At 33.5% G+C, this 16,819-nt stretch overlaps 1 protein-coding gene across 9 annotated transcripts in view; it reads left to right on the top strand.

Annotated features, from left to right (window-relative positions):
• The window catches only part of CADPS2 (calcium dependent secretion activator 2), a 454,741-nt gene that overhangs the window by 111,336 nt on the left and 326,586 nt on the right, over nucleotides 1-16,819 (top strand). For all 9 annotated transcript variants that reach the window (XM_076006584.1, XM_076006583.1, XM_076006580.1 and 6 more), the window contains exon 2: nucleotides 5,972-6,085. In XM_076006584.1, the coding sequence (XP_075862699.1) occupies nucleotides 5,972-6,085 (114 nt within the window). The remainder of the gene's footprint in view (nucleotides 1-5,971; nucleotides 6,086-16,819) is intronic.

The following is a 16,819-nucleotide window of genomic DNA, read 5'->3' as shown; positions in this document are numbered from 1 at the left end:
AAAATGGGCTTCACTGAGGTAAAAAATAAAAGGGGTGGGGTGTATGATGTGTGCATGTGTGTGTCCGTTATTGGCTCAAATGGAGGCTGAGAGACAACTTGTATAGATTTTGTAAAGATTAATGAATTGATTAGAATGTTGAGTGAGATGGTTACTGAGGTTCTTTTTTGACTTTGTTGGTCTAAGTTTCTTTGAAATCCTCAAACTTGAAATGTTAAAAAAACAAAGAGATGTAGTTTAAATTTTTTTACTTGAAAGGAGAATTGACAAGCCAATTGATCTGTTGTCCAGTCTCTATGAAGTATGAAATTTAAAGTATTTATGATGGATTGTAATTATTTTGAGTGCCAAAATGTGCAAAGTTGCTGTTAAAGCTTATTTTTAATCTAAATTGATTAAAACATGTAGATAATACAGTCCTTTGATTTAAAATGCCAAAATGAATAGAGTCCTTTGATTTAAAAAGCCAAAATGAATAAAGTGGTGTAGGTCAAAAAATCTCTTTCACCTTTATTTTCTAAATATCCTTTTCCCAAGACCATCCTTCTTTCATAGTTTTTGTCTGCATGTGGAAGCAAATCCACATACGTATTCTTGCCCATTTTTATGAGTAATGACTTATTTTATATACAGTTCTATAACTGCTTCCTTCCCCAATATATTTTGATAATTTTTCATATCAGTACATAGACAACTTTTACATTCTTTTTATGCAGTTAATAGTACACCACTGCTTAGATGTAGCATAATTTAATCTATTTATGAACTTTTAGATTGTTTCTCTTTTTTTTTTTTGCTATTAACAACTTTATGTAGTAAATAACCTTGTACACATGTCATTTCACACATGGGCAGGTATATCTAGCATATCAGTCCAATTCCAAAGTGGAATTGCTGATTCCAAGGATAGGTGCTTTTAAAAATGGCCTCTCAGGTAGTTTTAATTTGCATTTTACTTAATATCTCCATGTTTTTATAGCTTAAGAGACATTTCTCTGAACATATTCATTTTGTCGGTTTTTTGTTTATCATAGTCTTACAGTTTTTAGGAGTGCTCTATATTGTTAGAGATTAGCTCTTTGGGATATGAATTGCAGGTATTTTTTTTCTTGGTTAGTCTTTTTCTGTTTTCCTCTAGTGATTTTACAGTGCAAAATTTATTTTGTGCAATTAAATTTATGACTTTTAAATATTTTAATAGAGTCTATATTTTAGAGTAGTTTTAGGTTCACAATAAAATTGAGCTTGAGTGTATGGTAAAGGTTTCCCATATATTTTCTGCCCTCACACATGCATAGCCTACCCCATTATTAACATACCCCATCAACGTGGTACATTTGTTAAAATGAATGAACCTACATTGACACATCGTCATCACCCAGAGTCCCTACTTTGCATTAGGGTTCACTCTTGATGTTGTACTTCCTATGAGTTTGGACAAATTTATAATGATATATATTTACCATTATAGTATCACTAGAGTAGTTTCACCATCCTAAGCATTCTTTATGCTCTACCTATTCATTTTTCCTCACCTGCTAACCCCTGTCAGCCACTGCTATTTTTACTGTCTTCATACTTTTGTCTTTTCTAGGATGTCATATAGTTGGACTCATCCAGTATACGCCCTTTTAAAATTGGCTTCTTTCACTGGGATCCATTTTGAGTTAATTTTTGTAATGAGTATAAGACATGTGTCTAGATTCATGTTTTTTACTAGTGGATGTTGAGTTGTTCCAGCACCATTTGTTGAAAAGACTGCATTTTCTCCACTGTTTGCCTTTGCTCCTTTGTAAAAGATCAGTTAATTATATTTGTGTTGGACTATTTCTGGGCTCTGTATTTTCTTCCATTCATCTATTTGTCAGTTCTTTCACCAATACTATACTGTCTTGCTTACTATGGCCTTATAGTAAGTATTAAAGATGGGTAATGTAAGTCCTCCTTCAATATTGTGTTGGCTCTTCTGGGTCTTTTGCCTTTCTATATAAACTTTAGAATACTAATTATTGGTATCCACAAAACAACTTGCTGGGATCTTGATTGGAATTGAATCTGTAGATCAGGTTGGGAAGAACTAACATCTTAACAATATTGAGTCTGTCTATTCATGAACAGAGAGTATCTCCATTTATTCTTTGATTTCTTTCATCAGAGTTTTGTAGTTTTGCTTATATAAATCTTGTATGTATTTTGTTAGGTTTGTCCCTAGATATTGTATTTTGGGGTGCTAATGTAAATAGTATTGTGTAATTAATTTCAAATTGCACTTATTCATTGCTTGTATATAGAAAAGCAATTGTTTTATATATTGATATATTAATCACTTTTTAGTTCCCAGAGCTTTTTTGTTGGTGTTTTTGGATTTTCTACATAGCTGTTCATGTCATCTGCAAACAGCTTTATTTCTTTCTTTGCAACCTATATATCTTTTATTTCCTTTTCTTATTTTATTGAATTAGCTAGGATTTGCAGAACAATGTTGAAAAGGAGTTGTTTCTGATCTTAGTAGGAAAGCTTCAAGTTTCTCTCCCTTAACTATGGTGTTAGCTGTTTGTATTTTATAGATGTTCTTTATCAAGTTGAGGAAGTTATCTTCTCTTCCTTGTTTCATGGGTGGGTTTTTTGTTTGTTTGTTTGTTTTTTGTTTTGTTTTACAATATGAATGGGTGTTGGATTTTGTCCACTTTTTTTTTCTGCATGTATTGATAGGATCATGCGATTTTCCTTCTTTAAACTATTGATGTGACGGTTTACATTAATTGATTTTCGAATGTTGAAGCAGCCTTGCATACCTAGGAAAAATCCCACGTGGTCATGATATATACATTTTACATTTGTTATGTATACTTTTTTTATACATTGTTGGATTCAGTTTGTTAATATCCTGTTGAAGACTTTTGCATCTATGCTTATGAGAAATACTGGTTTGTAGCTTTTTTAACCTGTAAAAAAATCTGGTTTTACAGATTTTGAGTCATATTAGAAATATATTCCTCACATCAGTGTATAAAAGAATCCTGACATATGTTTTTCTAGTGCCTTTATGGCTTCATTTTTATAAATTAAAACCTTTTATCCATTTGGACCATAACATTGTGAGTTATGGTACAGTTTAATTTTTTTCTAGGTGACTACTCAACTTATTCTATCACCATTCATTGCATAGACCATCTGTAGATTTAAGGTGCTATAGAAGTGTTTTATGGTATATTTCTGATTGTATTTGGGTCTATTTCTTGGGTCTATTCTACTGGTATCTCTATTGGTGCATAATGCAAATAGCTTTTAGGAAACTGTGCTTTCTGATAGCTATCCCCAGTGCTAGATTTTAATTTTCTTTTTCTTCCCCTGTCTTGTCTGTGTGAAAATGTGGACCTTTCTCTATACTATTAATAATAAAGTATCCATTTATTAACTCTGTATGTCATTGTAATATTTGATACCATTTTATGTCTTAAATGTAACTACAATATCTTTTATTCATAAAAAGTTGAAACCTGATATTTAGCCAGGTACCTTTGGTGTATTTTGTGAACTATATTAACTTTCTTAGAGTTTCCAAGAAGATGATTTGCTCAAATCTCCTTTCTTTGATTCATGTCCATGAATTTTTCACACTCTAATTACCAAAAAGTAACTCATTGTAATAGCTGAACTTAAATGCTAATTAAACTAGAAATTGCAAAGATGGTATTTTAGAATAATGTTTAAAGAACAAAAAATGCCATTGACGCTGGGCATGGTGTCTCATGCCTATAATCCCAGCACTTTGAGGGGCCAAGGGTAGAGGATGGCTTGAAGCCAGGAGTTTGAGATCAGCCTGGGCAACAAAGCGAGACCTCATCTCTATAAAAAATTAGTCAGGCATGATGATGTGTGCCTATAGTCCTAGCTACTTGGGAGGCTGAGGCAGGAGGATCACTTGAGCCCAGGAGTTTGAGTTTGTGCCACTGTGCTCCAGCCTGGACGACAGAGTGAGACCCTTATTACTAAAAAATTAGAAACAAAACCAAAAAAAAAACTTTTGATAAAATAAAATTGAATGAAAAAATACATGAGTTCTAGTTTTTGAATAGTATATATTAATATTTTTATTTATGAAGTGAAGGAATTGGCACAAGTGGAACAATTAAGGTCCCCTTCAGTTCTTTGCAATTCTCACTATATTTCCATTTCCATTATTTCACTTGGTTTGCAAGGTGAAGCCCTTTTTGGTGATTCCTAGGGCTTGGCAACTGTAGTGCTCTCAGCTGCCTCACTCTCAGCAATTGCTGTCCCATTTCCATCTGGTCTCTTTTGTGAATCATGCTTAGAGAGCTAAAGTCATGAACTTAATTTGCCTTGCTGGTACACACAGGTACAAAAGGTCCCTGCTTCCATTTTCTTCATTTTATAGAAATGGAGATTATAATATAATGGTGATGTTCCTGCATTTCAGCTTGGTTTAGCTTCTCCTAAAATGAAGGTGATAACATTAGGAAAGAAATGGAATGGTCTTCTCTCTTCACTGCTCAGGGCAAGAGGTTTTTTTCCACCTGGGTACAATAGGACACTTCTTTATCAGTCTGTTACTCACAGCAGCAGTTTCCTTACAAACTGTCTTGTTTGTTAGACTCCTAAATAAAACCCACTTTTTAAAAAGGCTTGCCTTCCTTATATTTGAATGGCATTTTAATAAGCCTTTTGAACAGATTTAAACTTATTTCACATCAGCCTTCTTTCCAAAGCCAAGTCATCCCAGTGTGTTTAGTCTTTCTAATCTTCTAATCATTTTATCCTCAGCATGTTTCCAGATGCTTCATATCTGTCTGTATATTCCATAACTGGACTGAGCTCTTCAATAAATTCTGATCAGGATTGAATGAAATGGAGGGATTACTCCTTTGCTGTTCCTTATGTATTTTGAGGTTTGTTGTTTTATTGCCAAGACTATGTTGTTCTCCCTCCAGTTAAGCATCAATCAATCAATCAATAAAATGCTTCTGCATGACCTAATATACTCTACCTCTGGTGAAGTATATGGCTCTGTAGCCAGGGTCAGCTTCATGGGTACGGGCCTTTGCAGTTACACAGGGCTCAGGGCTTAGAAGGGCTCTGTACTTGGTTTAATGCTCTGTTCTTGCTGTGTTGAAATTCTTCATTTTTTATTAAGAGGCTCCTTATTTTACATTTGGACCTAAAAATTAAATACCTGATCCTGATTGCAGTTGATGAGTAGAGGACATAGTTGGTAAGTGATATTCCATGTCTACTTCTCCCTCAGTAATAACTATGGTGGCTAAACCCAGTGGGGGGAAATGTGGCTGTAAACTCCCATTCCCCTCCCTAGTTCACAGCCCTTCCTCCAGGGTGGCTGAAGATGCACTCCCTGCCCCCCTGTTGCAGAGTCTGTTCTCTTTTGGATTGGTCTGCTCCTTGTCATTCCTTCATTTATTTCAACTCAGGCCTTGGTGTATGTTTGTTCATGGAATCCAGATTTTTGGCATCCAGCAGTTGTTCTTTCCAGAGGATTCTTTCTCAGTGACCATTCAGTCCTTCCAGTCTTTTTTCCTATTACCTCTTGCTCATGACATCACCCCCTTATCTCCTAAGTCCTTGTCTTCCCTGCTTTCCCTGTTTAGAACAGCTAGAAATTTTGAACGATAATTAATTTACTGTCAGAATTTTAGAATTCCTCTGTCTCTGCAGGGAGACTGGGTTGGTGGTAGTCACAGGAATTCTGTCTGGGATAGAAATTTGGATTCCATTTCCATATTAGGATAATGAAGTACATGGGGAAGTGACTTGGAAATGTTTCAAAATCTATCCCTTAGTACAAGTACTAGGATATTTTACCTTTTATTTTTCTTTACCATAACATTAATTCTAGATGTCAAATCTAATCCACAAACAGCAAATATAACTCTTACTAATCATTATAATTCATTCATTGCCTAAATTATCACCTTATTTTCTCTTTTTCTTGTAGCTTAACAAACAACAGTTGCAGTTGCTGAAAGAACGTTTCCAGGCCTTCCTCAATGGAGAAACCCAAATTGTAGCTGATGAAGCATTTTGTAATGCTGTTCGGAGTTACTATGAGGTAAGTTTTAAGAGCTTTGTTTTTTTGGCATTCTGGTGCTTTTTAAAAGATTTTTTTAAATGGCTTTCCCAATTTAAGAAGCTCACTGGTATGACCCGAAGGCTGTGAGTTTGCAGCCTTCTTGAAAGTATTGTCAGCTCTGTTTTGCAATTAAAAAAATAAAACAACTCTTAATTCCACAGTCTGGTTTTAAGAGATAAACAGAATTGGAAACTAATCACATCTTTTGAGGAGAAGTAAACTGTTTAGAAAAATCTTCTGGCAGTGATTGATACAGCCAAGTATAGCTATCTTTAGGTCCACCTGTCTAAATTATCCTTTTTAATCGGGATTTTAACAATAAATTGCTATCTTATGCGATTTTGTTCCTTAAGCTTTATAATAATTAAAGCCAGTGACTAATTTCAAGAGGATAAATTCTGCCCCAAAACAGAGTGGTGAGTGCAGCACCACTGGAGGCTAGATTCTGGTGGCATTTCCCAGTCACTTGGGAAGTGCATTGCACAAACAAGTCCCAGAGCTCTACTCCGGAATTACTGAAATCAGACTTTCTGAATCTATGCTTTTAAAAGCTCCCCAGGTGATTATCTTGCAATTGGTGGATTGCTAGCCAGTGGAAGTAGATGATTACTTCCTAGATTTATTACAGAAAGAAATGTAAGCATTGAGGAGGTGGTTGGACTAGGTGACCATGGTTTTTCTATATTTTGGTAGTATTTCCAGCTAGTGTTTAGTTGTGAGACTATATCTAACTTGTCTTTGTGCACCTCTCAAAGTCATGTTAAGATTTGGGATGTTAATAATGGGCATGACATGAAGGCTATGTTCCTGATTTGCATTCAAGGAGTTGTTATTTTTCAGGTAGTACACAGTTGGTATTTAGTAGACTCTTGAATGAATAAGTACATTTTGCTTGAAAAATAATATAAAGTTGCTTTTCATTTTTTTTCCACAAAAGTCTTTTTAATATTTTAGGATTTTAGTATTTAGCATATTTTTTGCTATGACTAACAATGCTGATAGTCTCTACTATTATTGTCTTTATGTAGTATTTTTTTAATTTTAATTTTATTTTAGTGTATTATGGGGTACAAGTGTTAAGGCAACAAGTAAGAAGGGCAACGTTTGGGGGATGGACATGCTTGAAGCTCTTACTCGAGGGGGGGGCATGGGCAATATAAATATATGTAGTATTTTTTATAGATTGCCAAAACTATCTATTTTTTTCTCCAAAAAAATAGCATCTCCAAACAGTGCAAATATTATTATCAACACTTTACATAAATAGAAATTGAATCTTATAGAGGTTAAATACTTGCCTAGTGTTATATATTCGGTAAGTGTCTAAGTTAGATGTGAATGCAGATTTCCTAACTCTTCCTGGAGGCTACTCCTGTTTCACAGCTGCCATTTCGAATATACTTCTGTCAGGTACTGTGTAAAGCACCTCAAAAAAATGTTTTTAGCAATCTCAGACATTTTAAACATTGAAATACTTTTAAAAATATTTCTATTCTTTAGAATAAATCTTATAAACAGAATTATTCCCATCTTGCAGATGAAGTTAGGTAGCTTGTGTCCAAAGCTGCATAGCTCAGTAATAACAAAGCAAAAAACCTCACTTCACTAAAACTTATTAAGGACAGATTCTTGGGTTCCACGTGAGATCTGTTGAATATTCCTGAGGATGGGGCCCAGACATCTGAATTTTGGACCTGTACCTTGATGATTTTGATTTGTACTATTAATTTGAAAAACATGTTGATACAGATCTTATAACTTCTAGAACGTATTTTCCATGAGGGAGCCATTTCTAGTTACCATTGTATCCACAATTCAGCACACAAATGTGTTCAACAGATAATTTTATGAGTAAATGAGTATTGCAGCACTTCTTGCTCTATCTAGAAATTATGTTTGTTTGTTTGTTTATTTATTTTGAGACAGAGTCTTGCTCTGTTGCCCTGAGTAGAGTGCAGTGGTGTCATCATAGGCTCAAACAATCCTCCTGTCTTAGCCTCTGAAGTAGCTGGGACTACAGGCATGCACCACAACGGCCAGCTAATGTTGTTTTTTTTTTTTTAGTAGAGACAAGGTCCTGCTCTTGCTCAGGCTGGTCTTGAACTCCTCAGCTCAAGTGATCTTCCCATCTTGGCCTTCCAGAGTGCTAGATTTACAGGCGTGAGCCACTGTGCCCATCCATTGTCTTTATTCTTAATATCTCTGTAGTTCTTGTTTTTTAAAAGTACCATTCAATATTGCAGTGGAATTTCTTTTGAATATGATTGTTCTTAATTTCATGGTTTTGTGTTTCTCTAAAGATGCCAGATTCATGAGAAACATGGTTGGGCTTTCATGTTCTTTGTAGCTCAGATAGTCTATGATTCTGTGGTCTTTTTTGGCTTCTTGTATAATTCATTTTTTGTATTTCTTGTAGAAATCTATTTTTCAAGGATGTTATATGTATTATTTGCTATATGCCACTATGTTCAACTATTAATAATCATTCAGAGATAATTTTCTCATTTTTTAGGCATTAACTATGATAGTTACACTTCTATATCTATATCTATGTCTCTCTCTATATAAATCATAATAAACATGTATTATGAATTAAATTGAAAATTTCTCTTCATATTCTGGGGATTTAAGTTCTCTCAAAATCTGTTTGCTATTATTTTTTTTCTCCCTCTCAGCTTCATGAATGCTGTTTCTCAAATGATTTTATGAATAGCTTTTTCTGCCTTGATGGTAGATCTATATTTTCTATAGACAATTAAGAGTTATCTGTCTATTCTTATAGTAGTTGTACCTTTGGATATTTGGTTTGCTTTACCTCTCTTTAATACCTGGGATATTAGTATGAAATCTAAGATATGTTTCTTTTTCTCCATATTATTTGACCAAAAACATTTCTTCATAGTACATTCATTTTTAAAAAAAAAAGGTAAGCAATTTCTTTCAACTAGATCATGTGAAGATTAGATTTTTATGGGTATTTCTATGATGTATTCTCTTGGGGATACGTATGTGTGTGTGTGTGTGTGTGTCTTTGTGTGTCTGTGTCAGTTTTAAGTAGTATTTACTGTGAATACTCTGCAATATGTTGCATAAAAACATATAGTGAGGAGGTAATAATTTTTATATGAGAATGTAATTTCTATTACATCTTGTTTATGAGATGTCTTAAGTACTATAAAGTAATAAGAATAATAAAGAAGAAATCTGTTTTTTAAATCCATCAGTAGTTTTTCTCATAAAGATGGCGTAATTAGAAAAAATGGACCCAAACATCTAAACCACCTAATTAGGTGAACACAATGATAGAGAAGGACCAGAACAACAAAAAAGAAGAAGAAAGAAATGTGGCAGGTAGCATATCTGGCTACTTAATGAAAGTTAGCAGTTATAATCTTGATAATTTTATGGTTGCTAATTGTTGTTAAATTCTGATATACTTTCATCTGTTTCGTTAAGTGAAGTCTTTTTTTTTTCTTTTCAAGTGTTTTTTTTTTTTTAAAGCATCTCTTTGTCTAAAGGAAGAAATAAAATGGACACTAATTCTATAAGTATTTGCTTTTTGTTTCTGGCCATATTTTTGTCATTTGTTTGTTTGTTTTTAAATTTAGGAAACTTCAGCTGACTCTGCAGATGGGTAAACGTAGGTTTATTGTAATTTGTTACTCTCCAAGCTGTTCTTCCCATCAGCTATCTGCTTCTGTTTCACTGAATTCAGGTGGACTTAATCCAAAAATAACAAATGACACTGTGATTTATAATGGACATATGGAGAAGTAGATGGCCTTTCTCTTGAAGACTTCCAAAAGACAGTGTACAGTTGCTTACCAGCTGCTTTCAGCATAACACAAACTTTCAAGTTCTGTTATTGTGCAAAATGTGGATGTTAGAGCTTTTTCTTTTTCTTTTTTCTTTTTTTTTTGTGTGTGTGTGGTTTGGCTTTATTCACAACTTTTCAGAAGAAATGTGTAGTTTTCGTATTCCATTTGTTTATATTCTATTTTGATTCTAAAGAATAAATGAGAGTTGGAGAGGCATTTAAGCTTTGAAAAGTTACCAAAGTATTAAAATAAGTGTCGCCATCATCATTACCACCACCACCACCACATTTACTGTTGGGATTTCCTGCTTGTATAATGATACAAATAAGATTTCTTTCAATAAATTTTTTAAAAATTGTTTTTAGCATTTTTCTTTTATTATGAAATTTGTAAATAATTACTCATTTCATCTCAAACTCAGTTTTAATTTGGCCCTTTTATTTTTTTATTTTTTTTTCTAGAGACAAGGTCTCACTCTGTTATCCATGCTGGAGTACAGTGCCCTGATTAAACCTCACTGTAACCTCAAACTGCTGTGATTAAGTGATCCTCCCAACTTAGCCTTCTGAGTAGCTGGGAATACAGGCACAAACCACTGCACCTGGCTATTTTTTTTTTTTTTTTTTTTTAATTTTTGTAGAGACAGGGTCTCACGATGTTGACTGGGCTAGTCTCAAACTCCTGGCCTCAAGCCATCATCTTTCCTTGACCTCCCAAAGTTCTGGGATTACAGGCATGAACCACTGTGACCAGCCTAATTTTGGCCCTTTTATTGCATATTCTATGTAAAATATAGTCCTAATTTCTAGAATTCAGAAATTTTCTACTTTAATAATACTTGAAGAATACTTTCTAATAGAATTAATGTATGTTTATGTTAGAGAATTTAAGAAATATTAAAAAGTTTTATAATCCTAAAACTGCTCTAAAACATAGTCCATTAATTTAAAAAAAAAAAAAAAAGAGAGGAAAAGAAAACAAATATCACCTATGTAGTTCTAATACCTATGGACAACTGTTTTTTTTTTTAACAGTTTGGTGCTTCCCTTTTATATGTATGAAACTGGAATAATTTTTTAATATAATGTCATGAATATTCTTTAATATCAAATATTCTCTATAAACATGGTTCTAAATAACTGCATAATAGACCATCATGTGTCCATCTCTAAATATTATTTAATTTTCTTATTGTTAGACATTTTTCATTTTTTTACTGTTAAAAATGCTGAGGTGATCATTTATATTCTTAAATTGATTATCTTTGATAAATTTCTACAAATAGAATCACTAGATGATAAGTGATAAGCATTCTTTAAATTCTTTATGCAGATTATCAATCTGCCCTCAAGAAAAGTAGTAGTAATTTATTCTGCTATAATATGAGTGCTGTATTTTCCTGGATACTTGGTATTATAATGAAATAAATGTGGACTGTTTGGTTCACTTGTTTTGATTTTACTATCAGTGAAGTTGAACATTTCCATATTTTTTATTCATATTTCTTTTCTGTGAATTACCTGTTCATGTCCATTGTCTGTTTTTTCATTTGAATGTTCATCTTTTAAATACTGATTTATAGGTGTTGTTTATATACTAAGAAGATTATTAACTTTTTGTTATGCTGCATTTATTTTCTTCAATTTCTTTTTTATTTTTTGCTTTCATTTTTTTAAGTTTCTTACCTCTGATATTAGCTGATTTCCTTTTCTAATAAAATGAAAAATATGTTCATATTTCAGGTAGAGGCTACTCCCCCATTTTTCCCCTTTGAATTCTATTTTCTTGTTCATAAATCATTTGTGGCAGTGGTTTGCAACATACTTCTCCTCCTACCTTTTATTCTAGTTGCTACCTCTTTTGGATTAGGAGCTTTGTGACTTACGTTGTACTAGAGTTGAATATGTTGGTGTAACTCATGCCATTGCTGTGGACCTGTTTGCTCATCTGTAAAGGGGGAAGATGAGGGGACTAATATCCAGGATATACAAGGAACTCAACTCAACAGTAAAAGAATCAAATAATTCCATTAAAAAATGGACAAAGGACATGAATAGATATTTCTCAAGAGAAGACATCCAAATGTGCAACAGGCATATGAAAAAATGCTCAACATAATTAGAGAAATGCACATTAAAAGTATAATAAGATATCATCTGACCCCTGTTAAAATAGCTAAGGACAAAAAATAAATGAACATGTAGAGGAAAGGGAATTAACAGTGTATAAATGTTATACGCTGTTAGTAGGAATATAAATTATTATGGCCACTATGGAAAATAGTATGGAGGTTTTGCAAAAAGCTAGCAATAGAATTGCTACACGATCTAATAATCCCACTACTGGGTATTTACTCAAGAAAAAGAAATCAGTATATCAAAGGGATACTTGTACTCACATGTTTATTGTAGCGCTATTCATAATAGCAAGGAATCAACCTAAGTGTCCATCAATGGATGAATAAAGAAAATGTGGTATATAGACACAATGGAATACTATTTTGTCCTAAAAAAAAGAATTAAATCATGTCATTTGCAACAACATGGATGGAACTGGAGGTCATTATGTTAAGTGAAATAAGCCAGGCACAAAAACACAACTATTGCATGTTCTCATATGTGGAAACTACAAAAGTTGATCACATGGAAATATGATAGACACCAGAGGCTGAGGAGGGTGTGTTGGTGGGGCAATGAAGAGAAGTTGGTTAATGGATACAATTAGACAGAAAGAATAAGCTATAATGTTTAATAAGAGCAGGGTGACTATAGTTAATAATGTACGGAATATTTCAAAATAGCTAGAAGACTTGAAATGTACCCAACATATAGAAATGATAAGTACTTGGGTGATAGCTACCTTAAATACCCTCACTTGGTCATTATACATTCTATGCATATAACAAAATATCATATGTATCCCACAAATATGTATCAAAAATAAATGTAAAAAATAAAAATTAAAAAATTAAAAAAGCTCACTCCAATTACACAACTCTCTGAATGTTAACTTATGTCTTAGTACTTCTCCTTATCTTCATTCTGTGTGTTCTTGCATCCCCTGAAATGCAAAGAACCAAAACAGGAGCATGGCTTCATATATACCTGCAGGACAAATCATCAGGCTATGATTTTCAAATCTTTATACACACTGTTCTTAGTCTAGAATACCAAGGAACTTGACTTCAGCAGTCAGATTCTTCCCAAGGAATTTGGGACTATCTGCTCCAATGTTATACCCCCAGCCATCAGGTTGGTGGTAACATTCCTTTTCATATATCTGCCTTCTTACCCTGACATGATACCCTAACTCTTAATATTTACTTAAAAAGTAAATGCAATTATTTAATGATTGGATTTTGAAAACTGAGAGCCTTTTAAGACATTTTATTTCATTTTTGGGTAAATACCTTGCTTTATTTAGAGTTGATATGTACACTGTGTTACTTGGTCTTGTGTACAAGCTAGAGGGAGAGGAACTGGGAAGATGAGCATTTAAATATTTTGATGAAAGTTTTTTTTGTCATTTTCACTTTCGAATAGAAAGATTTACTTTTCATATTCCAAGGGATGTTTGACCTGTCAAAATCTCTTTTAAACTTTGCAATAATGCCATGGAAAGGGCCTAAATTTTTTCACAGTGAATTGGTGATCGCTGAGTAAACTAAGATTGGCAGCCTGTGGCAGGAGGGGATAAAAAAAGGTCAGCACATTCATAGATGAAATCCATAACCAGTAATGAGAAGTGAGGTTTTAAATTTGCATTGAGTTCTGCAGATCACATTATATTTGTTACTTTTGATATTAGCCTTTTTATTTCATATCATATTTTCTTGTATTCTAAGGATGGCATTTTAAATTAAATGTCTCATAAGAATCTGGAAAATGTGTTTTCATATCTGAGATTCCTATTTCCATTTAGGGTATCTGAGTTTCTGCTGCCTGTCAGGGTGTTCTGTAGAGTTGCCTGCATTCTTGATGGCATCCATTTTGTTATGGAGACTGGGTAATGCATAGATTATAGCATTTTGTTGCTGGAAGATAGCTGAGGAAATAAGTAATCTTGTTTGAGCATTTTCATCCTCTTTCTTCATGCACTTTTAGGGGAAAATGAGAGTGTGGATTTTTCATGCCCACCTAGCAAATTTTTGGTGGAAGGCAGGGCTAGACTTCTCTGTTCACTCCTCTTCTTTTTTCTTCTGCTTCTATATTCTTATAAAAAGGATATTGAGTCTTTACAGGTGGGCTGTGGGTGAGTAAACCTAGTGTAAATTCTCAATTTGGACAATGATCTAGAAATTTAAGCCAAGCTAGGTAGCCATCAAGAACACATGTGCTTATTACTTCAGCGTAGCATTCTCTAATTGCCAGCTGCAAGGAAGGAGTACTCAGTTTAGAGTTAATACACTGCCAGGGTAGGGCCTTGACGGGTCTGAGGTGCCTAATTTTGTGCTGTGCTCTTTTTAATACTCTAGACCGGCACCACAGTTCAGAAAGAGTTTACACTCATAATCTGTTTATAATCCTTTTAAGGGATGTTCATAACTGTTAGGCTTTCTGGTACTCTTGGTTCCTTAACTAAACTCGGTGTCAGCAAAGCCATATTTTTCTTGAGAGAAAGCTCCAAGTTAGCGCTGTGAGCAGTGGCATCGCTGTAGCTTTCTGCTGGGGAAGCCCACTTGGTCACAGAATCCATTTTATAAGATTACTCTTTCATTAATCGGGGAAATGCTCTTTAACTTTAAGTGCCTTTTTTTAAAGTTGTTAAGTTTCATTTATTTTACTTTACTTTTCTCTGTAATCCTTGGGACTTAAGTTTATGCTTTAAAAAGCATTATCCTGAGAAGGGATTCATAGGCTTCCCGAGACTGCCAAAAGGTTTATGTTACAAAAATCCTTAGAAATTTCTTCCAGGACTTTTAAAGGTTTCATCACAGAGGAAATAGAGTTTAAACAGGAAAACAACAACAACAGCAGCAACAAAAACAGGTGAAAAAACATTGGGGGTTTTGAGTTTAGTTTCTGTCCTGGGTTGGAATTCCTGATCTATATTACTGTTGTAGTTTTATGTAATAGAGTTTCTTCATCTGTAAAACAGAGATAATAATGTACTTGCCTCCCAGGATGGTTGATGATTAAACCAATTAATTAATCTCAATTGCTATCCACAGTGCCTGAGCTAAATGTGAGTTGCTATTATTATCATTAGCTAGAGCATTGCTTTCCCAGAAGTATCTGCCATGGTTTTGCACAATTCAGGACTTAATTTATATCATGTATACTAACTTCTCATAATTATATGCTCTTTCAAAGTGGGATACCATAGTTTATGCAATATTGAACATATAGTAGACACTAAATTAAGTAATCAATTTATCTGAATTAAAGAATTCACCTAATTAAATAAACATTTATTGAAGTGCTAGTCATGAATTGCCATATGCCCTGAAAACATAAAGATGAATGAGGCAAGGTCTATGACTTCAAAGAGCCCAGCGTCTACTGGAAGAGACAGATGTTAAGCAGCAGTTAATTATTAAAATTGCCCTGGCCCACTTTGCCAGCTTGGAGTAGGATACCACAGAGACCAGGTCTCTCTTTTAACGTTTTCCTCTTTGTGCTGAGCAAACCTAGAGGACTTGAATGTGCCGGCACCTGCCTCAAAATAAAAATATTATGCACATAGAAATTGATATTTTTCAAATTACTCATGAAGCTGTGAAAAGTAAGTTAAGCATGTTAACATGCTTATTTTAGCACAATACCTGGAACGTATTACATTTTAAATGATAACTTTTAGGTTGAATCTTATGAAACTGGCAATATTTGGCTATTTTTGATGTAGCAAAAAGTTCCTTTAGTGCTTCATAGCACTAAATTTAATAGTATTCTAAACAGCAATAATGAATTCCACTTGTTAACTCTCGTTGGTAGTTTTATTTGCGGCAGTAATGTTATGAACATCCAGTTTTCAGTCAGAATCTACGTGATTCACTTTCAGGAACATCATAGGAGATATTATCTTTAAGAGTGTATTAGAAGACCCCAAAAGTGTCCCATGTATATACCGCTATGAGGTTATCTTTTATACGTTTATAATACCTTAAACTTTATTTACTGTCAAAGTATATTTAAGAATATACATTTACAACAGCATTAATACTGAGTTTATGTGTTTTTAATTTGGTTTCTAAATGTTTGGCATGTCCTCTCACATCATATTTACAAATGATAACAGTTGTGTTTAATGACATTATTATATTTTTACTATGGCATACATTTATTGTCCTTAAAATTAGAGTGACTCAATTGGTCTGTTTGACCCTTTAATATGACAATCATATTTATTTTATTTCCATTCAGCCAATATTTGAGTGTCCACTGATTATTTGGAATTGAAATAATTTAGTGCTCCAAAATTAGGAGACCACAGTGTTTAATTCAAGCATAATGTTTAGAAAACATTATTTTGATAATAATGGTTTTCTGTTGTAAGAAGTCTATTTTGAGCAAGTGCTTTCTTTCCTCTTTGAGATGGTTTATATGGCCTTTTACTTTTTAAGTTATAACAAATAGTTGTAGAGAGGTTGGTTTCTCTTTCCCCAATGAATTTTAATCTGTGTAAGACTTTGATGAAGCTGCATGTGATGATTTTCTCCCTTTGTGATTTTTTTTTCAGTCACCTTGGAATATATTTCTTTTATACTGCTGACATTTTAGTTCAACTGTTGAGTTCTCTGTTCTGAAAATGTCTGTGTCACATAGAAGAATTTAATTCCTATCCTAGGTAATCTTCTACTTATAAAATTACATACACATTTGATGGTGTTGCATGGACAGAGGGTGTTAAACCCGTGATAATTGTAAATGGATGTGAAGGACCCTTCAAGAGAAAA

The sequence above is a fragment of the Microcebus murinus genome, chromosome 9, assembly GCF_040939455.1.
Source record: "Microcebus murinus isolate Inina chromosome 9, M.murinus_Inina_mat1.0, whole genome shotgun sequence".
Lineage (NCBI taxonomy): Eukaryota > Metazoa > Chordata > Mammalia > Primates > Cheirogaleidae > Microcebus > Microcebus murinus.
This window is presented reverse-complemented; position numbering and strand designations above follow the sequence as displayed.